This window comes from Coregonus clupeaformis, chromosome 30 (assembly GCF_020615455.1).
Source record: "Coregonus clupeaformis isolate EN_2021a chromosome 30, ASM2061545v1, whole genome shotgun sequence".
Taxonomy (NCBI): Eukaryota; Metazoa; Chordata; class Actinopteri; order Salmoniformes; family Salmonidae; genus Coregonus; species Coregonus clupeaformis.
Window position 1 is genome coordinate 28,867,006 of NC_059221.1, and position 26,152 is coordinate 28,893,157.

A 26,152-nucleotide genomic window follows, 5' to 3' on the forward strand; every position below is an offset into this window, starting at 1 on the left:
ATGAGTATGAGTGGTTTAGGTTAATTTCCCCATCCTTTGTGGGCTCTGCCTGTCAAGCAGCACAAGGTCGCATTTGTCGATGTACTGTTAGCTGATAATGTTTACTTTGCAAGCTACCGGTAGAAACTTTGTGCAGTTGGCTAAACATATTGGTTAGCAGAATTTAAGTACTTTTTCCTCCAACAACGTAGACCTACCTAGCGATGTTAGCTAACATTATCCCCTTTTCAACATTGTTTAAGTGTTCAATCACGATTGCTGCTGACAGACATGATAGGCTACATTGATTGATAGACCACGTCAAATTGGCTAGCTAGCTAATAACAGATCACATCAATATGATTAGTTAACAAGCTAACTTTCAGCGGATAAACAACATGGCTAGCTATATCCAAATATTGTTTGATTTGCATGCCATCTATAGTGGTGATAATAGTAATGTTTGTCCGACTGACAACTTTACCAGGACGATGTCAAGCTCTTTCCAAAAGCCTAATCGCTGAAGAAGTAAGCTAAATGACACGTTGTTTGCTTAGCAAGGTAGCTACATGTGAAATGGATAGGCTACCCTCACGTATTTGAAAATACATGATCAATTGATGTTTACTGATCATGAAAAGCATGCAGTTACTTGCTGTATGTTCTCTGAATATTCAACTCTGATGATAGAGCTAAATGTGGATTAAACGTGTAGTTCAGACTCTTCAAGAGGCGATGATACTAAAAACAAATAGTTAAAATGTATTTAACAATCCCTTGAAAACGACATGTTTTAGAGGAGCTGAGGGTCTCCTTGCCCCCCTGCAGCCAAATCGAACGCTCTGCACCGTATTGTGATGTTTTATTGATAATGACCTATATTCTCCTAACCCTCAGAAAACTGGACACTGGCATATTCTTGCAACTTTCCAATGAAACGTGTCTAGAACATTAATATTGAATATTCTAAGAACATGGTAAACACGTTCTGGGTAAGTTATGTTTGACATTAAGGGAATGGTCTCTTGGAAACAGTCCTTGTACATCACTGGAACATTCCTATGAAAACACAAGGTAATGACTTAATGAGACTCTTAAGGGAACGTTCTCTAAAGTTGTGGGAATGGTAGCGACTCAGCCCCTTTAACAGCTAATTGTGGGTAAGCTCTCCCTTGAACAAACTCCTTATAACTGGTGTAAATACTGACCAATGGAAACCTTTTTAGACACTTCCATTTTCCTTGGACATTCTAGCCCAGTCCAAAAACAACCATTGGCCTAGCCCATGCCCTTTAGGTGCCTGCAAATTTGAACAGACTAGTGCAAACTGCTCAAAAACTAAGGCTCTCCTACCAGAGGTGAGGAGGCAAAAAGTAAACTTTTTGACATGTTACCCAACTGCCTTCAGTTCTGCAGTCAGCTTTGTTGGTAATTCACAGAAAAGCCTGCCACTTGCTTGTTGTTGTTTGTTTCTTATTATTGGTCTATGGTGCATAAGTACAAGGTATCAATCAAATCCAATGCAAATGATTATTGGCTTTCTTGTACCTCAGCAAATCCTGAGCCGCTTATCGTTAGGGAAGTAAAAAATATTCCAGCGTGAATGTTCAATCTACTTAAAACGGTTTCCTCAAGTTGATTGAATAGGGCACCGGGTCTGGCCTCTTAAGCCATTGAAAGCCAGTGGGCTTGTTCCACCTTGTAGGCTTACATAACTACTTTATTTTTTTTGTAGATCAATAAATCACAATTTACCCACAATGCATCACAGATGTGACGCCTTCGAACAGATCACCTGAGCAGGCACAAAGTGTCAACAGGGTGTATCAGCGTAAACTCCTCCTTATCATCCTGAAGTCACTCAGGATAATGTGGTTGACAAGTTTAGAGACAATGTTAACTGTGTGTTGTTTCCCTAGAGCAGTTGTGTACCTCATTAAACATCGCCCTGTGGACACCACTCATCTGTTGGGGCGAGCTCTTCCACGTTCTCCCGAAGAAGTGTTGGTGGCTGGTATCGAACAGGGTAACACTCAGCTGGTACTTGTCTGGTTCCCTCTTTTCACTCCCTTCTGACTCCCCTTCCTCCTTCTCCTTTGTGACGAGGGGAGTAGAAATGTTTGTAACTGGCAGACAATTAGAAACGGGTCCCTAACTAACCATTGGCAGCTCTTAACGTTAGTCTACCTACCAGGCTGGGCTATAACCAAACTTGCGAATGACATTAGCTAGCTAATTCTTCATTTTATTTAGCTACATCAGATGCAAGGTTTATGCAAATATGGCGTAGGCCTACCCGTTGAATGTGAGGTCCGTCAAGATGCTTCAGGGTGATTTGGAAGCCTTGAGAATGGGTGTGAGATGAGTCCTGTGCCTGTCGAACAGTCTGGCTGTGTGGAGGAATCACCCGTCCTCTCTCAAAGAGTCCTTTCCAGTCGTCGTCGGTCATTGAGAGGATATTTCGAGTCTGTAGCAAAGTCGAATTTAGCTAGCTATATTTGGCTAAAACAAACCCTAGCTTGCTAGCGGGTTTGGTTTGGTACGTTTGCTATCAGTAAGTAACGTTAACGCATTTGCTTGCAAGCTGAGGCTAACGTTAGCAAACATTATAACTTGTACATGAATATAGCAAAGCGAACGTTGCACTATTCTCAATCCTCAGAAAATAAGATTACGTTACCCTAACTACCTATGATTCTAATTGTAGTAAGTAAAATGTCGCGAAGTATTGTCTAAAATCAGTTTACACTCGCTTATTTGAAATCCTAGCTATCCAGGCATGTTGGCAACAGGGGAAGCAAAATAGCTCACTTTCAAAGAGGGGGGTAAAGATTAAGAAGGTAAAATCAATGAAGGTATGAATAGTAATACCATTTTTTTTTTATCAAATCGACTGATACATTCAAAGACTAAAGTTGTTCATTTTAACATCGATTATGTAAATGCAGGATTACCAAATTAATTGAATGAAATTGTTCCATTACCCTATGTTCCCTCTAAATTGGTTTCTCCCGTCACTTGGCATCGGTTACTACGGTGATATTAAACGTTGCTATGCCTTTTCTTCTTATTCGTTCAAAATGTATTAAAGAGATGGCGGGAGACCAGCACGTATTCATATCGCTACCCTCTGGTTTGGGAAGGATACATACTGTTGGACATTGCATGGCATGAGATTATCCCTGAAAAACGACCCTCATCCACAGACCCATTATTTATATTTGGATTTAAATACGGCGTTGTCTATACTGTAGTGGTCAGGGTGAGGAGGACCATAACAAATCCTAATCAATTTGACATCCTCCCCTATCTTCCTAGGGATTGACTGTCAAAATACACTGGCCATTGCCACTACTAGGTGAAATGGGGAGAAAACACACTCACATAGCACACTCACCAGCTTAGCTTGATGGTCTGTGAAGTCTGGTCCAAATAAGTCTATGCTCTGGACCAAAACTTGCAACCTAGAGAGAGCGCATTTGTAAGAACTGATCATGTAGGCTACAGTTACCTATAAAATCAGGCCCCTGATTTACAGAATATAAGTAATATAATAATTGAGAATGAGATCCTCTTCACCTTTTTATCTGCATCTACTACAGGATATTCTAGAAGCAGCTGAGTGACACACTTTGTGTCAACTGTGTGCACGTGCTGTTCTAAAACGCTAGATGGCAGTATGATGGATAATTTTCCAGCCTCTGCACAATAGTCTTCATAGAAGAAAAGGCGCAATGTTTCGATTTCGCAAAAAAATAAAATAAAATAAAAAGTCAAAATAAGACATCGGAATAGAACAAAAAAATATGGATTGGTTGCAACAAGTCTGAACAAGCTTCTCAAAAAGGGGAGTGAATTTATACAGGTACGATTTCGTCCAGTAGCTAGCTGTTTAGCACATTATGCTGCCACCAGACCAGAACAGCGTGTCTAAACTTGCAACCAGGAAGTGGCGATAATGAAAGTAACATTATTTTGTTTAAATTATTATGTGAATCATTTTCTTCTAGGTTCCACTCGTCGATTCGCATATTTCCTTGTATGAAGATGGAACAGAATTGACAGAGGACTATTTCTATAGTTTCCAGACAATGCTGAACTTGTCCTTCTTGCCAAGAATGAAAGATGGAGCGGATGTGAGTGAAACGTTAAAAGTAACTGTAAAATACTGTAAAAAAACAACAAAAATAAACATAGTAACTAGCCAACTAACAACCTCAGACTTGGTGGCATGCACAATGCACATTCATATAGGGTTTAGGACCTACTTTATGTATCTGTGTATAGTAAATAAATGATAGCAATACCAACTTAAATATGCACTTCTACAAATATGCATAACCTTGTGGTAATTGATTTGAAAAGGATGCATTGGTAAAAGCTTTCACTTGGAGGAAGAGCAGTTAACCACGCTCGCGTAATGAGTAGCCTAACCATGCCTGAAAGTGATACTTGCCAGTGAGGCTGTCTGGGCTTCAAATACAATCGGTTACATGGGTGCCATGACTTGGATGTTTAGATGACAGAGGTTGTTCTGTGAACCAATTGAAATAACTGGTATGATTTGTGATTATTCCAGTTGTCAGCGACATAGAACGGTTGCTGGACACCGACAGGGAAGCAGATAAGTTGATTGAGTTGACTACGGGGCTTCTCTCTGACAATCGGTCTCCAACGACACGCAGACTCCTGGGGGACATGCTCCTGCACTTGAACGACAGCTCTGAGACTGAAAAGAGAGAAGATGATCAAGACTGGTTCCAAGGTAACAAGTCCTCAATCTTGGGATAGATAGAAATGCTGCAGGAAATGATGTGGCAGCCAAAAGCAAGATGGAGAAAAATAATAATAAATCATCTGAAACAAACTGTGCCTTTATGGTTGCACCGTTCTATTTCTGGGCTTTCAGGAATTGATGACAGATTTAAGACCAAATCGGCCTACATTAAGTACAACTGTGAGATGAGGATTCGTGGATACATGAAAGAGGTGAAACTACAGTGCCTTCAAAGTATTCATACCCCTTGACTTATTACAGGTTGTGTTACAGCCTGAATTCAAAATGGATGAAATATTTTTTTTTTATACATCTTTTCACAATACTGCACAATGACAAAGTGAAAACATGTTTTTAGAAACTTTTGCAAATGTAATACAGAAATATCTAATTAACATAAGTATTCACACCCCTATGTCAATACTTTGTAGAAGCACCATTGGTAGTGACTACAGCTGTGAGTCATTAAGTCTCTAAGAGCTTTCCACATCTGGATTGTGCAGCATTTGCCAATTATTATTTTCAAAATTAATCAAGCTCTGTCAAATTGGTTGTTGATCAATCAATCAATCAATCAATTTTATTTTATATAGCCCTTCTTACATCAGCTAATATCTCGAAGTGCTGTACAGAAACCCAGCCTAAAACCCCAAACAGCTAGTAATGCAGGTGTAGAAGCACGGTGGCTAGGAACAACTCCCTAGAAAGGCGAAAGCCTAGGAAGAAACCTAGAGAGGAACCAGGCTATGAGGGGTGGCCAGTCCTCTTCTGGCTGTGCCGGGTGGAGATTATAACAGAACCATGCCAAGATGTTCAAAAATGTTCATAAGTGACAAGCATGGTCAAATAATAATCAGGAATAAATCTCAGTTGGCTTTTCATAGCCGATCATTAAGAGTTGAAAACAGCAGGTCTGGGACAGGTAGGGGTTCCATAACCGCAGGCAGAACAGTTGAAACTGGAATAGCAGCAAGGCCAGGCGGACTGGGGACAGCAAGGAGTCACCACGGCCGGTAGTCCCGACGTATGGTCCTAGGGCTCAGGTCTCTCAGTTGGCTTTTCATAGCCGATCATTAAAGAGTTGAAAACAGCAGGTCTGGGACAGGTAGGGGTTTCGTAGCCGCAGGCAGAACAGTTGAAACTGGAATAGCAGCAAGGCCAGGCGGACTGGGGACAGCAAGGTGTCATCATGCCCGGTAGTCCTGACGTATGGTCCTAGGGCTCAGGTTCTCAGAGAGAAAGAGAGAACGAGAGAATTAGAGAGAGCATACTTAAATTCACACAGGACACTGGATAAGACAGGAGAAGTACTCCAGGTATAACCAACTAACCCCAGCCCCCGACACATAAACTACTGCAGCATAAATACTGGAGGCTGAGACAGGAGCGGTCCGGAGACACTGTGGCCCCATCCGAAGAAACCCCCGGACAGGGCCAAACAGGAAGGATATAACCCCACCCACTCCGCCAAAGCACAGCCCCCGCACCACTAGAGGGATATCCCCAACCACCAACTTACAATCCTGAGACAAGGCCGAGTATAGCCCACAGAGGTCTCCACCACAGCACAAACCAAGGGGGGGGCGCCAACCCAGACAGGAAGATCACGTCAGTAACTCAACCCACTCAAGTGACGCACCCCTCCCAGGGACGGCATGAAAGAGCACCAGCAAGCCAGTGACTCAGCCACTGCAACAGGGTTAGAGGCAGAGAACCCCAGTGGAGAGGGGAACCGGCCCGGCAGAGACAGCAAGGGCTGTTCGTTGCTCCAGCCTTTCCGTTCACCTTCACACTCCTGGGCCAGACTACACTCAATCATATGACCTACTGAAGAGATAAGTCTTCAGTAAAGACTTAAAGGTTGAGACCGAGTCTGCGTCTCTCACATGGGTAGGCAGACTGTTCCATAAAAATGGAGATCTATAGGAGAAAGCCCTGCCTCCCGCTGTTTGCTTAGAAATTCTAGGGACAATTAGGAGGCCTGCGTCTTGTGACCGTAGCGTACGTATTGGTATGTACGGCAGGACCAACTCGGAAAGATAGGTAGGAGCAAGCCCATGTAACGCTTTATAGGTTAACAGTAAAACCTTGAAATCAGCCCTTGCCTTAACAGGAAGCCAGTGTAGGGAAGCTAGCACTGGAGTAATATGATCAAATTTCTTGGTTCTAGTCAGGATTCTAGCAGCCGTATTTAGCACTAACTGAAGTTTATTTAGTGCTTTATCCGGTAGCCGGAAAATAGAGCATTGCAGTAGTCTAACCTAGAAGTAACAAATGCATGGATTAATTTTTCTGCATCATTTTTGGACAGAAAATTTCTGATTTTTGCAATGTTACGTAGATGGAAAAAGCTGTCCTTGAAACAGTCTTGATATGTTCGTCAAAAGAGAGATCAGGGTCAAGAGTAACACCGAGGTCCTTCACAGTTTTATTTGAGACGACTTTACAACCATCTAGATGAATTGTCAGATTTAACAGAAGATCTCTTTGTTTCTTGGGACCTAGAACAAGCATCTCTGTTTTGTCCGAGTTTAAAAGTAAAAAGTTTTCAGCCATCCACTTCCTTATGTCTGAAACACAGGCTTCTAGCGAGGGCAATTTTGGGGCTTCACCATGTTTCATTAATGTACAGCTGTGTGTCATCCGCATAGCAGTGAAAGTTAACATTATGTTTTCGAATAACATCCCCAAGAGGTAAAATATATAGTGAAAACAATAGTGGTCCTAAAACGGAACCTTGAGGAACACCGAAATGTACAGTTGATTTGTCGGAGGACAGACCATTCACAGAGACAAACTGATATCTTTCCGACAGGTAGGATCTAAACCAGGCCAGAACTTGTCCGTGTAGAACAATTTGGGTTTCCAGTCTCTCCAAAAGAATGTGGTGATCGATGGTGTCAAAGGCAGCACTAAGGTCTAGTAGCACGAGGACAGATGCAGAGCCTCGGTCTGACGCCATTAAAAGGTCATTTACCACCTTCACAAGTGCAGTCTCAGTGCTATGATGGGGTCTAAAACCAGACTGAAGCATTTCGTATACATTGTTTGTCTTCAGAAAGGCAAGTGAGTTGCTGCGCAACAGCTTTTTCTAAAATTTTTGAGAGGAATGGAAGATTCGATATAGGCCGATAGTTTTTTATATTTTCCGGGTCAAGGTTTGGCTTTTTCAAGAGAGGCTTTATCACTGCCACTTTTAGTGAGTTTGGTACACATCCGGTGGATAGAGAGCTGTTTATTATGTTCAACATAGGAGGGCCAAGCACAGGAAGCAGCTCCTTCAGCAGTTTAGTAGGAATAGGATCCAGTATGCAGCTTGAAGGTTTAGAGGCCATGATTATTTTCATCATTGTGTCAAGAGATATAGTACTAAAACACTTAAGTGTCTCTCCCGATCCCAGGCCCTCGCAGAGCTGTGCAGATCCAGGACAGCTAAGCCCTGGAGGAATACGCAGATTCAAAGAGGAGTCCGTAATTTGCTTTCTAATGGTCATGATCTTTTCCTCAAAGAAGTTCATGAATTTATCACTGCTGAAGTGAAAGCCATCCTCTCTTGGGGAATGCTGCTTTTAGTTAGCTTTGCAACAGTATCAAAAAGAAATTTTGGATTGTTCTTATTTTCCTCAATTAAGTTGGAAAAGTAGGATGATCGAGCAGCAGTGAGGGCTCTTCGGTACTGCACGGTACTGTCTTTCCAAGCTAGTCGGAAGACTTCCAGTTTGGTGTGGCGCCATTTCCGTTCCAATTTCCTGGAAGCTTGCTTCAAAGCTCGGGTATTTTCTGTATACCAGGGAGCTAGTTTCTTATGACAAATGTTTTTCGTTTTAGGGGTGCAACTGCATCTAGGGTATTGCGCAAGGTTAAATTGAGTTCCTCAGTTAAGTGGTTAACTGATTTTTGTCCTCTGACGTCCTTGGGTAGGCAGAAGGAGTCTGGAAGGGCATCAATGAATTTTTGTGTTGTTTGAGAATTTATAGCACGACTTTTGATGCTCCTTGGTTGGGGTCTGAGCAGATTATTTGTTGCGATTGCAAATGTAATAAAATGGTGGTCCGATAGTCCAGGATTTTGTGGAAAAACATTAAGATCTACAACATTTATTCCATGGGACAAAACTAGGTCCAGAGTATGACTGTGGCAGTGAGTAGGTCCAGAGACATGTTGGACAAAACCCACTGAGTCGATAATGGCTCCGAAAGACTTTTGGAGTGGGTCTGTGGACTTCTCCATGTGAATATTAAAATCACCAAAAATTAGAATATGATCTGCTATGACTACAAGGTCTGATAGGAATTCAGGAAACTCAGAGAGGAACGCTGTATATGGCCCAGGAGGCCTGTAAACAGTAGCTATAAAAAGTGATTGAGTAGGCTGCATAGATTTCATGACTAGAAGCTCAAAAGATGAAAACGCCATTTTTTTTTTGTAAATTGAAATTTGCTATCGTAAATGTTAGCAACACCTCCGCCTTTGCGGGATGCACGGGGAATATGGTCACTAGTGTAACCAGGAGGTGAGGCCTCATTTAACACAGCAAATTCATCAGGCTTAAGCCATGTTTCAGTCAGGCCAATCACATCGAGATTATGATCAGTGATTAGTCCATTGACTATGACTGCCTTTGAAGTGAGGGATCTAACATTAAGTAACCCTATTTTGAGATGTGAGGTATCACGATCTCTTTCAATAATGGCAGGAATGGAGGAGGTCTTTATCCTAATAAGATTGCTAGGGTGAACACCGCCATGTTTAGTTTTGCCCAACCTAGGTCGAGGCACAGACACAGTCTCAATGGGTATGGCTGAGCTGACTACACTGACTGTGCTATTGGCAGACTCCACTAAGCTGGCAGGTTGGCTAACAGCCTGCTGCCTGGCCTGCACCCTATTTCACTGTGGGGCTAGAGGAGTTAGAGCCCTATCTATGTTGGTAGATAAGAGGAGAGCACCCCTCCAGCTAGGATGGAGTCCGTCACTCCTCAGCAGGTCAGGCTTGGTCCTGTTTGTGGGTGAGTCCCAGAAAGAGGGCCAATTATCCACAAATGTTATCTTTTGGGAGGGGCAGAAAACAGTTTTCAACCAGCGATTAAGTGCTGAGACTCTGCTGTAGAGCTCGTCACTTCCCCTAACTGGGAGGGGGCCAGAGACAATTACTCGATGCCGACACATCTTTCTAGCTGATTTACAAGCTGAAGCTATGTTGCACTTGGTGACCTCTGACTGTTTCATCCTAACATCGTTGGTGCCGACGTGGATAACAATATCTCTATACTCTCTACACTCGCCAGTTTGATCATTGCTATAAAACCATTATCAGGTCTTGCCATAGATTTAAGTCCAAACTGTAACTTGGCCACTCAGGAACATTTACTGTCTTCCTGGTAAGCAGCTTGTGTAGATTTGACCTTGTGTTTTAGATTATTGTCCTGCTGAAAGGTGAATTAATGTCCCAGTGGCTGGTGGAAAGCAGACTGAACCAGGCTTTCCTCTAGAATTTTGCCTGTGCTTAGCTCCATTCCGTTTCTTTTTTATCCTGAAAAACTCCCCCGTCTTTAACGATTACAAGCATACCCATAACATGATGCTGCCACCACTATGCTTGAAAATATGGAGTGGTACTCATTTGTATTGTATTTGCCTCAAACATATTTTCCATGTTTTGGAATATTTGTATTCTGTACAGGCTTCCTTCTTTTCACTCTGTAATTTAGGTTAGTATTGTGGAGTAACTACAATGTTGTTGATCCATCCTCAGTCTTCTATGCCATTAAACCCTGTAACTGTTGGGCCTCATGGTGAAATCCCTTAGCGGTTTCCATCCACTCCGGCAACTGAGTTAGGAAGGACGCCTGTATCTTTGTAGTGACTGGGTGTATTTATACACCATCCAAAGTGTAATTAATAACATCACCATGCTCAAAGGGATATTCAATGTCTGCTTTTTTTTTTTTTTTTTATCTACCAGTAGGTGCCCTTTTCGAGGCATTGGAAAACTTCCCTGGTCTTTGTGGTTTCATCTGTTTGAAATTCACAGCTCGACTGAGGGACCTTATAGATAATTGTATGTGTGGGGTACAGGGATGAGGCAGTCATTCAAAAATCATGTTAAACACTATTATTGCACACAGTTAGTACAGATAACTTATTATGTGACTTGTTAAGCACATTTTTACTCCTGAACTTATTTAGGCTTTCTACAAGAAAGGGGTTGAATACTTATTGACTCAAGACATTTCAGCTTTTCCTTTTAAATTAATTTGTAAAAATTTATAAAAAAAACATTCCACTTTGACATTATGGGGTATTGTGTGTAGGCCAGTGTCAAAAACAATCTCAATTTAATACATTTTAAATTCAAGCTGTAACACAATGTGGAAAAAGTCAAGGGGTGTGAATACTTTATGAATTACTGATGCTTTGGTTTGACACTGAAAGTGGTTGGCACTGTCAAGAAGTGATCCTCAAAAGCCGTACCTCATTATAACAAGCCTACTCCATACTGAAAATTGTAATCAGCCCTTCTATTTTCTGAGAGGAAAGAATACACGTGACAGACTTTTCATTCGCTTATTCACAGGTGCGTAATTATGCTCAAACCATCCAAACGCCTAAACTCAAGGACAGATACATGCAGACTGCAGACTACTTAATGATGCAGCTGAAATCTGACAAGTTCAATGGTTGCTACTTCGACAGGACAGAAGAGGAACAAAATCGACTATGCACCAAGGAGGGATGGTTCAACTGTCAGGTAACATTGATGAACCTGAAATTGGCTAACAGTGTCACCATAGAGATTATAATGGTAACTAACAGGACCAGATCATGTTTGACTCCGTAGCATCCTGTATTACAGCCTGTGTCCTTTCCCATCCCTCTCCTTTCCTCAGGGTGCTTTTGACCAGGTTAAATGCGAGTTCCATCACTCAATCAACCCCTATGGAAACAGAGAGAGCAGGATTATCTTTAGCACCTGGAACTTGGACCACATGTGGGTTTAGTGAATAATAAAGATTATAAATATAATTCAGAATGTTAGGCTCAATTGTGTTTGTAAACAGTATAACAAAAAAGCTTGCTTGATTATCAATTGCAACATGTGTGTCCTGTCTGTTGTGGATCAAATCTTGACTGAAATCTCTTTCTGTCCCAGCATTGAGAAGAGGAGGACGGTCATTCCTGACCTGGTGGGCGCACTGAAGAAACCGAAGAGACGCGACATAGACCTGGACCATTTTTACAAACTGCTGTTCACTAGGGAGAATCTGAAGCTGGTGCATATTGTATGCCATAAGAAAGGTGCCCGTGACGAAAGCAAATTGTACAAACGACGCAAATCAAAATGATTTTCAAGTGAAGACGCAGGGTAGATGTTTTTCTACTGTTTGTTGGTTATTCTTGAATTTTATGATTTCCCCACCACACACAAATAACAGATGAAGTGCAAGACGCATGATTACTGGTAAATATAACTACATGTAATTATGGGCAGGGAACATTGTTTTCTGCTGCTATCAGAACAGCTGATTTCTTGATCATTTTGTGCTAGTGATATTAAAGCACTCCATCATGAGCTATTGTTTGGGTAATAGTCAATGGGCCAATCGCAAATAGTCCCGAGCCCTACGCAAAGGGGTAGGTTCAGTTCGATTCAACGTTTGCGTGTCAGTTTGTAATAACGACGCGTTTCCCCAAAACGGTGCGCACTAGTCTTCAACAGCCTTTGAGGTGCGTTTGGCCTGATCAATATGGATGTGACCATTTGAAATTGCAAAACGTGTGCCGCACACGCCATACAATCGCTCTCTGGGCAACCATAATGACACCGTTCTTCAACTATTCGCTCAGAACAGTACCACTTCCGTTGAAATTAAATGATGAACATTGTTCTGTCGTACTGAACACACCCCTGGTGATCTGAGAGGATTTGATTGGTATAAGCAAATGGTGAAACTTCCACCCAGCCTATCAGAGGGCTCGGTGGAGTTATTACCAGATTGATTACACCTGTCAAATCCTCTGATCACAAGTGTAGGGAACAATTTGTTATGACATTTTCAAATATATTTTTTGAGAGGCCCTCATATTATATTTGGATATATAAAATCATATGTATTCTAATAAAATTACTGTTTGCATTATAATTGTGTGTATATGGGGGAACCAATAAGTTTTGAAATATTAAAGGTTGTTTTGGAGTCATGCAGATTTGATGATTACAGTCGATCTGATCACAGCTCCAAGGCCTGTAAGTGTAATTACTTAATTATGTGATAGATGTATGCTTAGTTTCAATAATAGCGCAATGCAGACACAGGTAATTGAAACTACAAAATTAAGTTTCCTTGTATTGGCAGTGCAACTTTGACTACAAATATTATGCATACATATTGATAAGGCATTCCGTAATAATATAGTAAAAGATAATTAAAAAAATAGAATCTGAGCACTTAACCTGTACCATTTAAACAATATATACAGTATAGGTCCTGATAATTGAAAAGCGTTAAGTTGTTAGTGCAAATATATTTTTAAATATCAATACAAAATGTATAACTTTAGGGTACATGCTGGCAAAATAATAACTTGATACCCTGGTTCTGTTGAACGAATCCACTTTACCAGGCTCAACTGTGACATTAGGCTTGTTAAGGTCGTTTAAGGCCAAGTTTTAATCCATCCCATTGATAGGAATTGGTTATTTCTGTAAACTAAGTGTCAACTATTTGATCTTGCTGCATGTCTGTGTAGCCCTCTTCTTCATCACTGTCCTCTTTGGCATAGTACTGTCGTCTCCTGTGCTCCCTCCTGCTGAAAGTCGAATTGGCCGTAGTAGATCTCTGTGGACAATCCTACAAGGCAAATGGAAATAACAGAGCATGTCAATAACCATAGTCGGAAATAGGAAGCTCGGAAATGTACAACTTGCTAACAGGTTGTAGTTATACACGTGCCGCGTTCAACCAGATAGCATGTTGGAAATGTCTGCGTTTTCTTGTTCCGACTAGCACGTGAAAGCATAATTACTCTCATAAAATGGTTGGATGGAAACCTTTTTATTGGCTGCGTTTACACAGGCATCCAATTCTGATCTTTTTCCCACTAATTGGTCTTTTCACATCAGATCTTTTTCTGAGCTGATCTGATTGGTCAAAAGACCAATTTGTGGAAGAAATATCAGAATTTGGCTGCCTGTTTAAACGCAGCCATTGTGCTCTAAAAATCAGACCAGGATCTCGTCTATCACACCTAACACTTGTTATAAAAATCTCTTCTCACCTGCACAACTTCCATGTTTCCGAAGAACTTTTCCACAGGAAGAACCTGGTTACTGTCATCATCAAGGAAGACACTCTTGTCAATCACAACACCCTCTTCTGTTTCGTCATCCTCCATCTTCTCTGGCAACCCGTTTGTTCGGCAGTAATTCAACTCAAATCTCACACCGTTCTCTTTACCCTCCCACAATTCCTCCAGGTCTGGTGGTGCTCCACAACTTGTATTTTCAGGCCTCTCGCAACCATCACAGCTGAGCCTCTCTGAAATGGTTGTTGACTCCCTACAACCGTCAACCATCCAGTCATTCTGGGGCATTTCTGTTTTTGAGTCTTCAATTTTCATTTTTTTAACATCCCTCCTGTTCCCTGAACTCTATAAAGTCAAAACAACAACTTATTAAAAATAATAACAGGCTTCCATAACACTATGAATGACAACCCCAGTGGTGGAAAAAGGCCCAACTGTCATACTTAAGTAAAAGTAAAGATACCTTAACAGAAAATGACTCAAGTAAAAGTTAGTCACCCAGTAAAATACTACTTGAGTAAAAGTCTAAAAGTATTTGGTTTTAAATATGCTTAGTATCAAAAGTACAAGTAAAAGTAATAATAATTTCTAATTCCTTATATTATACAAACCAGATGACACAATTTTCTTGTTTTTTAAAATGTACGGATAGCCAGGGGCATATGCCAACACTCAGACATAATTTACAAACACAGTATTTGTGTTTAGTGAGTCCGCCAGATCATTGGCAGTAGGGATGACCAGGGATGTTCTCTTGATGAGTGTGTAAATTGGACCCTTTTCTGTCCTGCTAAGTATTCAAAATGGAACGAGTACTTTTGGGTGTCAGGGAAAATATATGGAGTAAAAAGTACATTATTTTCTTTAGGAATGTAACGTTAGTAAAGTAAAAGTTGTCAAAAATACAAATAGTAACGTACAGATGCCCCCCAAAACTACCTAAGTAGTACTTTAAAGTATGTTTTATTAAGTTCTTTACACCCCTGCGCAATCCATAACGTAAAATGTCAACTGAGAAGAACTAAAAACAACATTCACTGACCTTATCTGAACTGCTCTCCTCGAGATGGAAGTCGCTTGAGGCAACAGTGCACATCCCCTTTCGCCGCTTCAAGTTGCTAACTCGACTCGGCATCTGAAATGAGGAGTTCACATATTTTGTTAATCAACACAGTTGGACAACTAGACATTAGCTAACACTTCTAGCTGGCTAACCAGCTAACGTTAACTAATTTAGCTAGCTGGCTAACCAACTGTGAGATCAAGCCAACTACTACCCCACAAAATGGAAAATGTAATAGATAGCTAGCTGAATAGTGTTAAAAATAATATTATAAATACTGTTGTGGGAGGTTAACGAGCTAATTTAGCTAGTTACTGCAGCTACTAACTCTGACAAGCTTACCTGGCTTACTAACTCTGACAAGCTTACCTGGCTAGCTATGTCGGTCGCTAGCTTGCAATCTTGTAAACAGTCGCTTTTGCACAAAATCAGTGGACGTAGCTAGCTAATCTGCTAATAAAATCCAGTAATTTGATTGTAAATACAGGTCGTCAGCAAACGGTAAAATCGTGGTGAATCGAAACAGCGTTCGAACCCGACAAAATGTGTCTGTCTGGAAGTCACGTGCAGTTTATTTTTTCCGTTTCCAGTTTTGACGTACAAAACAGCGTATGCGTTAGCAAGGGTTTTCTCGACCTCTACACCGGGCTCAATGCTGTTTGCGGTGATCTGCTGGTTTCCACTAGTTAGCACAGCCACAAAGTCAAAATTGATAGGGGTCCAGTTGCGACATTATCTCTCAGAGGAGTCATCCCTCAGGGTCTCTATGCTGCCACCTACTGATATGTCATCGCTCCGTGCAGTGCGTCTCTCAGGAAAAGTGGGGGTGTCGAAAGGAACCATATAAGTGTAGGGGTCGAAATTAACCACATAAGGAGAAATTGGGATTTCGAAAGGGAGTCTTAACACTAGAAGCGCTGGAATTCCATAACTACTAGAACCGCCATGACTTGATATTTCAATTATTATTATTATTTCAAATATTCAATAATAGATTGTAAAGATAATGCATTTTTTTAAAATAAGTTAAGGTAGCCAACGTTAGCGAGCATTTACATTTACGAAAAACGTAACGTTACATACATAGGTAATGTTCAAAGACAGCTCAGATTGAGTACATTTTTTTTTTTTTGCATAATTGAAATTCCTTAATTTCACCTCTGCAGACCATGACTAAGGTCCGATAACCCAAACGACGTCTTGAGTGGCACCTTTCAAAACCCCCACTTCTCCTTATTGGTTCCTTTCGAAACCCCCACTTTTCCTGAGAGATGCACTGCACTGAGAAATGACACATCAGTAGTTGGCAGCATAGAGACCCTGAGGGATGATTGCTCTGAGAGATGACGTCGCAGCTGGACCCTACTGGGGGTCAAAATTGGCTAGATCCTAAAACGTTGTGATTTTTGGTCTTAATTTAAGGTTAGGGTTAGGCATAAGCTTAGCAGTGTGGTTAAGGTTAGGGTTAGGTTTAAAATCACATTTTAAGATAATTTGTAGAAATAGGCAGGATTTATTGAGGGCTTCCACCATGCTTCCGCCATTTTAAAGTAGTAAACTGGGTGGGATTCCTATGGGTTGTAGCCTCAATGGCGCTGCCTATGCTGTCACAAAGGCTATAGTGGTAAAGATATAAAAATGAGTCCTCTATTTATTTATTTATTTATTTATTTTTATATATTTTTTATTTCACCTTTATTTAACCAGGTAAGCCAGTTGAGAACAAGTTCTCATTTACAACTGAGACCTGGCCAAGATAAAGCAAAGCAGTGCGATAAAAACAACAACTACAGAGTTACATATGGGGTAAACAAAACGTAAAGTCAAAAATACAACAGAAAATATATATACAGTGTGTGCAAATGTAGCAAGTTATGTAGCAAGAGGTAAGGCAATAAATAGGCCATAGTGCAAAATAATTACAATTAGTATTAACACTGGAATGATAGATGTGCAAGAGATGATGTGCAAGTAGAGATACTGGGGTGCAAATGAGCAAAATAAATAGCAATATGGGGATGAGGTAGTTGGGTGGGCTAATTTCAGATGGGCTGTGTACAGGTGCAGTGATCGGTAAGGTGCTCTGACAACTGATGCTTAAAGTTAGTGAGGGACATAAGAGTCTCCAGCTTAAGAGATTTTTGCAATTCGTTCCAGTCATTGGCAGCAGAGAACTGGAAGGAATGGCGGCCAAAGGAGGTGTTGGCTTTGGGGATGACCAGTGAGATATACCTGCTGGAGCGCATACTACGGGTGGGTGTTGCTATGGTGACCAATGAGCTAAGATAAGGCGGGATTTGCCTAGCAGTGATTTATAGATGGCCTGGAGCCAGTGGGTTTGGCGACGAATATGTAGTGAGGACCAGCCAACAAGAGCGTACAGGTCACAGTGGTGGGTAGTATATGGGGCTTTGGTGACAAAACGGATGGCACTGTGATAGACTACATCCAATTTGCTGAGTAGAGTGTTGGAGGCTATTTTGTAAATGACATCGCCGAAGTCAAGGATCGGTAGGATAGTCCGTTTTACGAGGGCATGTTTGGCAGCATGAGTGAAGGAGGCTTTGTTGCGAAATAGGAAGCCGATTCTAGATTTAACTTTGGATTGGAGATGCTTAATGTAATTCTGGAAGGAGAGTTTACAGTCTAACCAGACACCTAGGTATTTGTAGTTGTCCACATACTCTAGGTCAGACCCGTCGAGAGTAGTGATTCTAGTCGTGTGGGCGGGTGCCAGCAGCGTTCGATTGAAGAGCATGCAGTTAGTTTTACTAGTGTTTAAGAGCAGTTGGAGGCTACTGAAGGAGTGTTGTATGGCATTGAAGCTCGTTTGGAGGTTTGTTAACACAGTGTCCAATGAAGGGCCAGATGTATACAAAATGGTGTCGTCTGCGTAGAGGTGGATCTGAGAGTCACCAGCAGCAAGAGCGACATCATTGATATACACAGAGAAAAGAGTCGGCCCAGGAATTGAACCCTGTGGCACCCCCATAGAGACTGCCAGAGGTCCAGACAACAGGCCCTCCGATTTGACACATTGAACTCTATCTGAGAAGTAGTTGGTGAACCAGGCGAGGCAGTCATTTGAGAAACCAAGGCTATTTAGTCTGCTATCTATCTCTATGGCTTGACAATCTCAGATGTGCTGGACGACCCTTGTGGTCCACAACTGGAAACGATCCCCTGTCTTGTGGCGCTTTCAACCTGTGTGAAGCTAGCCACAATAAGGATGTACGACAATAGTGGAATTTGCGGTTTGCCTTCAAAATGAAAAACGGATCCAAACAGATACAAATAGTGGAATAATGCCTTATTTGGACTATATAATGCTAAACAAGGTTGGAATGTTGTTATATACCGTGAACCATCAGATCCTCCTCTCCACCCTCTCAGGGTTGGGTGTCTCAGGCTCTGCACACTCCTGGATTACTCCTACCAGGTTGTGTGGATAGAATCTGTGTCTGCACCACGTGCTCTCACTACTGGTGTCCCACAGATCCTCAAAAGCTGTACATCAGCATAACAAACATACTTCATACGGTAAATTGTAATCTGCACTTCTATTTTCTGAGGGGAAAGAATACACATGACAGACTTTTAATTAGCTTATTCACAGGTGCATAGTTATGCTCAAACCATCCAAAAGCCTAAACTCAAGGACGAATGCAAGAAGACTGCAGAGTGCTTAGTGATGCAGCTGAAATCTGACAAGTACAATGGTTGCTACTTCAACAGGACATAAAAGGAACATAATCAACTATCCCCCAGGAAGGATGGTTCTCCTCTCATGTAACATTGATGAACCTCAAATTGGCTACCAGTGTCAGCATAGATATTAGAATGGTAACTAAAATGACCAGATCATGTTTGGTTCAGTAGCATCCTGTCTTACAGCCTGTGTCCTTTCCCATCTCTCTCCTTTCCTCAGGGTGCTCTTCCTCCGCATCTGGAAGCGATTCCAGGTCTTGTGGTGCTCTCCTCTTTTCTCTTTACACGAAGTCACTCGGCTCTGTCATATCCTCACATGGTCTCTCCTATCATTGCTATGTGGATGACAGTCAACTACTCTTATCCTTCCCCCCCTTCTGACACCCAGGTGGCGACACGCATCTCTGCGTGCCTGGCAAACATCTCAGCTTGGATGTCAGCCCACCACCTCAAGCTCAACCTCGACAAAATGGAGCTGCTTTTCCTCCTGGGAAAGGCCTGCCCGCTCCAGACTTCTCCATCACGGTTGACAACCTTGGCGTGACCCTGGACAACACCCTGTCTTTCTCTGCAAACATCAAAGCAGTGACTCACTCCTGCAGGTTCATGGTCTACAACATCCGTAGAGTATGACCTTTCTTCACACAGAAAGCAGCGCAGGTCCTAATCCAGGCAATTGTCATCTCCCGTTTAGACTACTGCAACTCTCTGTTGGCTGGGCTCCCCGCTGGTGCCATCAAACCCCTGCAACTTATCCAGAATGACACAGCCCGCCTGGTGTTCAACCTTCCTAAGTTCTCCCATGTCACTGCGCTCCTCCGCACACTCCACTGGCTTCCAGTCGAAGCTCGTATCATCTTCAAGACGCTGGTGCTTGCCTATGGAGCAGCAAGCGGAACTGCACCTCCTTACCTTCAGGCTATGCTCAAACCCTACATCCCAACCCAAGGACACCATTCCGCCACCTCTGGTCTCTTGGTCTGAGCGGGAGCTACTCTACGGTTTGCCTTGTTGCAAAAAACGAACTAACTGTAAGTCGCTCTGGATAAAAGCGTCTGCTAAATGACTAAAATGTAAATGTAATGTTACCCATCTACCAATCACTGCCCTTCTTTATGAGGCTTTCAAAAAGCTCATTGGTCTTTGCTGTTGAATCTGTGCTTGAAATTCAATACTTGACTTAGGGACCTTACAGATGTTACAGTGAGGGAAAAAAGTATTTGATCCCCTGCTGATTTTGTACGTTTGCCCACTGACAAAGACATGATCAGTCTATAATTTTAATGGTAGGTTTATTTGAACAGTGAGAGACAGAATAACAACAAAAAAATCCAGAAAAACGCATGTCAAAAATGTCATAAATTGATTTGCATTTTAATGAGAGAAATAAGTATTTGATCCCTCTGCAAAACATGACTTAGTACTTGGTGGCAAAACCCTTTTTGGCAATCACAGAGGTCAGACGTTTCTTGTAGTTGGCCACCAGGATCGCACACATCTCAGGAGGGATTTTGTCCCACTCCTCTTTGCAGATCTTCTCCAAGTCATTAAGGTTTCGAGCCTGACGTTTTGAAACTCGAACCTTCAGCTCCCTCTGCAGATTTTCTACGGGATTAAGGTCTGGAGACTGGCTAGGCCACTCCAGGACCTTAATGTGCTACTTCTTGAGCCACTCCTTTGTTGCCTTGGCCGTGTGTTTTGGGTCATTGTCATGCTGGAATACCCATCCACGACCCATTTTCAATGCCCTGGCTGAGGGAAGGAGGTTCTCACCCAAGATTTGACGGTACATGGCCCCGTCCATCGTCACTTTGATGCGGTGAAGTTGTGCTGTCCCCTTAGCAGAAAAACACCCGCAAAGCATAATGTTTCCATCTCCATGTTTGACGGTGGGGATGGTGTTCTTGGGGTCATAGGCAGCATTAATCCTCCTCCAAACACGGCGAGTTGAGTTGCTGCCAAAGAGCTCGATTTTGGTCTCATCTGACCACAACACTTTCACCCAGTTCTCCTCTGAATCATTCAGATGTTCATTGGCGAACTTCAGACAGGCCTGTATATGTGCTTTCTTGAGCAGGGGGACCTTGCGGGCGCTGCAGGATTTCAGTCCTTCACGGCGTAGTGTGTTACCAATTGTTTTCTTGGTGACCCGTGTAGTTCTTGGCTGATTCCTCACCATTCTCATGATCATTGCAAATCCACGAGGTGAGATCTTGCATGGAGCCCCAGGCCGAGGGAGATTGACAGTTCTTTTGTGTTTCTTCCATTTGCGAATATTCGCACCAAACTGTTGTCACCTTCTCACCAAACTGCTTGCCGATGGTCTTGTAGCCCATTCCAACCCTTGTGTAGGTCTACAATCTTGTCCCTGACATCCTTGGAGAGCTCTTTGGTCTTGGCCATGGTGGAGAGTTTGGAATCTGATTGATTGATTGCTTCTGTGGACAGGTGTCTTTTATACAGGTAACAAGCTGAGATTAGGAGCACTCCCTTTAAGAGTGTGCTCCTAATCTCATCTCGTTACCTGTATAAAAGACACCTGGGAGCCAGAAACCTTTCTGATTGAGAGGGGGTCAAATACTTATTTCCCTCATTAAAATGCCAATCAATTTATAACATTTTTAACATGCGTTTTTCTGGATTTTGTTGTTGTTATTCTGTCTCACACTGTTCAAATAAACCTACCATTCAAATTATAGACTGATCATTTCTTTGTCAGTGGGCAAACGTACAAAATCAGCAGGGGATCAAATACTTTTTTCCCTCACTGTATATGTATGGGGGACAGAGGAAGGGTTAATCATTCAAAAATCATGTCAACCCCTATTATTTCACACAGAGTGAGTCCATGTAATTTACGGGATTTGTTAAGCCAAATTTGACTCCAGAACTAAAGAAAGGGCTGAATACATATGCAACAACTAGGCCTATATTTTAGTTATGACTTTTTTATTTATCTTAAAAAATATATATTTTTCTTCCACTTTTGCATAGATTTTTGACAAAAATGACAATTATATCAATTTTAATCCCACTTTGTAACATAATAAAATGTTAAGAAATTCAAGGGTTCTGAATACTTTTGCAAGGCACTGTATGTACAATGCTTTCGGACAGTATTCAGACCCCTTCACTTTTTCCACTTTGTTACGTTACAGCCTTATTCTAAAATTGATTAATTGTCCCCCCCCCCCCTCAAGGACATTCAGAGACTTGTCCTGAAGCCACTGCTGCGTTGTCTTGGCTGTTTAGGGTCGTTGTCCTGTTGGAAGGTGAACCTTCGCCCCAGTCTGAGGTCCTGAGCGCTCTGGCGCAGGTTTTCATTAAGGATCTCTCTGTACTTTGCTCCGTCCCTGCCGCTGAAAACCATCCCCACAGCATGATGCTGCCACCACCATGCTTCACCGTAGGGATGGTGCCAGGTTTCCTCCAGACGTGACGCTTGGCATTCAGGCCAAAGAGTTCAATCTTAGTTTCATCAGACCAGAGAATCTTGTTTCTCATGGTCTGAGAGTCCTTTAGGTGCGTTTTGGCAAACTCCAAACGGGCTCTCATGTGGCTTTTACTGAGGAGTTGCTTTCGTATGGCCACTCTACCATAAAAGCCTGATTGGTAGAGTGTTGCAGAGATGGTTGTCCTTCTGGAAGGTTCTCCCATCCCCACAGAGGAACTCTGGAGCTCTGTCAGAGTGACCATTGGGTTTTTGGTCAGGGGGCCAGCTCTAGGAAGAGTGTTGGTGGTTCCAAACTTCTTCCATTTAAGAATGATGGAGGCCACTGTGTTCTTGGGGACCTTCAATGCTGCAGACTTTTTTTGGTACCCTTCCCCGGATCTGTGCCTCGACACAATCCTGTCTCGGCGCTCTACAGGCAATCCCTTTGATCTCATGGCTTTGTTTTTACTCTGACATGCATTGTCAACTGTGGGACCTTATATAGACAGGTGTGTGCCTTTCCAAATCATGTCCAATCAATTGAATTTACCACAGGTGGACTCCAATCAAAGTTGTAGAAACATCACAAGGATGATCAATGGAAACAGGATGCACCTGAGCTCAATTTTGAGTCTTATAGCAAAGGGTCTGACTACTTATGTAAATAAGGTATTTCTGTTTTTTATTTGTAATAAATTTGCAAAAATGTGTTATTTCATAGTTTATGTCTTCACTATTATGCTACAATGTAGAAAATAATCAAAATAAAGAAAAAACCTTGAATGAGTAGGTGTGTCCAAACTTTTGACTGGTACTGTATGTAAATATGGTATTTCAGTTGTTTATTTTTTATACATTTTGAAGAAAAAAAAATTAACCTGTTTTCGCTTTGTCATTTTGGGGTATTGTGTGTAGCTTGATGAGGATGTTTCTTTATTTAATCCATTTTAGAATAAGGCTGTAACGTAACAAAATGTGGAAAAAGTGAAGGGGTCTGAATACTTTCCGAATGCACTGTATGCCTCCAATGAAATTGTGCAGTCTGATACATCCACAGTGGGATTTGAACAGTGTCAAATTAATTAATTAAATTAATTATTGTATTTGTTTGTAAGTTATATAACAACATTCTGTGTTTAGCGTTATCTAGTCCAAATATGGCATTATTTCACTATTTATATCAGTTCGATCAGTTTCAATGGTGGACTTTTATTTTGAAAGTGAACCGCAAATTCCACTATTATGGCTAATCCTTATTGTGGCTAGCTTTACACAGGTGTGCTTTCAAGACAACTGGGAACTAGGTCAAATCATGACGTCAGTGATCTTCAGTTCGTAAATTCTGAGCTTAATGCCGCATTCACATGCTTGTCGGAACTAGGAAACTTGGAAATTCCCGACTTGCTAACTGGTTGTAGTTATACACATGCCGCGTTCAACGAATCAGCAAGTTGGACATTTCTGAGTTTCCTAGTTCCGACTAGCATGTGAACGTGGCATTAGAAAGATGGTTTCCGACTTCAAATTCCGAGTTGGATGAGCGTTCAAAAATATTTGTAGAGAAGGGTGCAATTGTGGCCTGCAATTCGGGCATTCATGCATGTGGGCATTCCTGCATCTGCAGGAACCCCTCCTTATACTTATATTGGTCAATTTTTAAGCTAAGACTGGCGGAAGAAGTAGAGGTTGAATGTTTTTCTCAGGCAAGGCTGCTGGGAAAATGGCGGAAGTGGATGTTCTGTTTGAATCGGATGATGTGTCGAGTGGAGATGAGAGTGAGAATAATTGTATTACAGTGGCGAATGCACAAGGAAATAAGAGAAGTAAAGTGGTAGTGGAAACTAGTAAATCCAAACCTAGTTCTGAGTCTTTTTTGGTTGGAATAAGGGTTTTGGATCGATGTTGTTACCTGGGAGATCCGTTTGAAGTCTCTATTACAATTGTGGATGAGGTGGCGTCGATGAGAATAACGAGAAATGGGCTTATTTAGTTTTTTTTGTGTTCTATGGAACAGAATGAGCGTGCTTTGCCCTCAAGAAGATGTCGGATTGGAATGTGTTGTGTGTGGATCATCGAAGCAGGGCACCTATCAAGGGCGTTATCGCTGGGGTGGCGCTAGAAGTAAAGGCAAATGATATACGTCAACAATTGGATAAAGTGGTTGGTGCACAATGACTGACCCGCACGGTAGATCGAGTGCGGAAGCCCACTCCATCCATTCTATTGTTGTGTGATGAAGAGTCTCTCCCTTCTCACGTGCATTTGGGTTATATGAGATTCCCAGTGAGAGCATTCGTGCCCAAACCCATGTAGTGTGATACATGTAAATGATTTGGTAATGTGTCAAGTGTATGTAGACGGGAGGGGTATCGTATGCCAGTTGAGCCTAAATGCTGCAATTGTGGTGGTGAACATGTACCTGAATTTCTGAAGTGTCCTGTTAGGGTGAAGGAGATGGAGGTGGCAAGAATAAGGGCTGTCCAGAATGTCTCCTATCCGGAGGCATTGAGAAGAGTGGAAGAAAGGCTTGAAGTTGAAGAAGTAATAGGAGTTGAGACAAGATGATGTTCCTTGTCAACAGAGGGATCCTGACATGTTGCATGTTAAGAAGGTGGACTTTGTAGCGTTTATTACCTTGGTTATCAACTGCACAGGGCAAACAGAGGAAATCTGAGAAAATAGACATCATTATGAGTGCTGCTGAGCGTTTTCTGTGACTCAGGAACTTTTCTGCAGAGGCATTACAAGGAATCCTGTCAATGCTCCATCCTCACAGGCACCTGAGCCTGTGTAGGGATGTGATTTGAATGTGACTAAAGGAGTAGGATGGTTGTTTTGATTTATTTTTGTATTATCATCATCCTCATCCTCATCCTCATCATCCTCATCATCATCATCATCATCTCGGATCCCCCCTTCCCGCAATGGAATATATTATTTTTGTTTTGTTTCAATACCCTGTACATTAGGTGGCGGCAATACACCAATAGGTGTAGTCTGCCATAAAACGTTAAAGTAGAAGAAGAAGAGGTTGGTTAGGTGTGTGTTTGTAGCTATGAACAGCTGACACAAGCTTAGTCAAGTTTCAGTTTTTCAATCAAGATATAATTTCGAGTTGGTGTTTGGTTTTTGTATTGACAAAACGTGAAGAAATCCGGTGGTGGTTAAGCAACACTGGGCTGTGACTGGAGCAGAGATGGATGGTAGGGGGGTTAGGAGTTGAGGAGGACGGGATGGAGTGTAGTGGTGGAGTGGAAAAAGGTGGAGGTAGAGTAGTAAGAGTAAAAGTTAAGAAGAAGAGGAAGCCTGAGGAGCCTTTGCAGGCCTTGTCAGAAGAGAGTAGTGATGAGGGAGGTTCGGTTTGCAGTGTTGTACTGAGAGAAGTGGAGTTCAAGGTGTTGGTGAAATTTAAGGACCAAGGTGGAGTCACGTCGGTGAGTATGATCACGTTGACTAGGGATTTGGAGAGTAAAGTAGGAGAGGTTGTGTCTGCTAATGTTCTTCTTGATGGAAGTTTGGTGGTGGTGTGTTTCAATGCTAAACAGCATGAGAAGGCGCTCAAACTCAAGCAGGTATGTAAACGTGTGGTTGATAGTAGCATGCTTGATCGAACTGGACGGCAGTGGGTGAAGGGAGTTATTACAGGAGTTCCATAAATTGTTAACATGAAATAAATAAAGGACCACTTGAAGGGAGGCTCTCTTATTGAGGCAAATCGCCTCCAGATGACACAAGCTAGGAAGAAGGTGGATAGCTTGTCAGTGCTACTAAACTTTGAGGATCTGGTACTGCCAGTAAAAGTTAGGATTAGATATATGAGTTACTATGTGCGAGTATATGTTCCGAAACCATTGCATTGCTATAACTGTCAAAGGTTTGAGCATGTG

General features: G+C 42.0%; 3 protein-coding genes across 7 annotated transcripts in view; 1 reads left to right on the top strand and 2 right to left on the bottom strand.

Moving 5' to 3' along the window:
* LOC121545583 (nephrocystin-4) overlaps window positions 1-2,879 on the bottom strand; it is a 181,482-nt gene extending 178,603 nt beyond the window's left edge. For both annotated transcript variants that reach the window (XM_041856236.2, XM_041856235.2), the window contains exons 1-2: window positions 2,276-2,879; window positions 1,912-2,073 (exon numbers count right to left, since the gene is read on the bottom strand). In XM_041856236.2, coding sequence (XP_041712170.2) covers window positions 1,912-2,073; window positions 2,276-2,428 — 315 coding nt within the window. In that variant the 5' untranslated portion in view covers window positions 2,429-2,879. The remainder of the gene's footprint in view (window positions 1-1,911; window positions 2,074-2,275) is intronic.
* LOC121545584 (DNA fragmentation factor subunit beta) lies at window positions 1,939-12,899 on the top strand. Of its 3 annotated transcripts, none has more exons than XM_041856238.2 (7): window positions 1,939-2,005; window positions 3,990-4,115; window positions 4,559-4,744; window positions 4,889-4,968; window positions 11,333-11,506; window positions 11,646-11,746; window positions 11,909-12,899. In XM_041856238.2, exons 3-7 carry the CDS (start codon window positions 4,678-4,680, stop codon window positions 12,099-12,101), a joined length of 615 nt encoding a protein of 204 aa, XP_041712172.1. In that variant the 5' UTR covers window positions 1,939-2,005; window positions 3,990-4,115; window positions 4,559-4,677; the 3' UTR covers window positions 12,102-12,899. The 3 variants fall into 3 exon arrangements, with proteins under 3 accessions (XP_041712172.1, XP_041712173.1, XP_041712171.1); XM_041856237.2 differs by lacking the exon at window positions 1,939-2,005 and adding an exon at window positions 2,945-3,844; XM_041856239.2 differs by lacking the exons at window positions 1,939-2,005; window positions 4,889-4,968 and adding an exon at window positions 2,943-3,844.
* Window positions 12,900-13,076: 177 nt separating this feature from the next.
* LOC121545586 (UPF0688 protein C1orf174 homolog) lies at window positions 13,077-15,866 on the bottom strand. 2 transcript variants are annotated; one of them, XM_041856241.1, is made up of 4 exons: window positions 15,467-15,866; window positions 15,104-15,196; window positions 14,035-14,406; window positions 13,077-13,607 (listed from the first exon to the last, which is right to left on the bottom strand). In XM_041856241.1, exons 2-4 carry the CDS (start codon window positions 15,194-15,196, stop codon window positions 13,467-13,469), a joined length of 606 nt encoding a protein of 201 aa, XP_041712175.1. In that variant the 5' UTR covers window positions 15,467-15,866; the 3' UTR covers window positions 13,077-13,466. The 2 variants fall into 2 exon arrangements, with proteins under 2 accessions (XP_041712175.1, XP_041712174.1); XM_041856240.1 differs by having other exon boundaries at window positions 15,494-15,865.
* Between the last annotated feature and the right edge of the window lie 10,286 nt (window positions 15,867-26,152).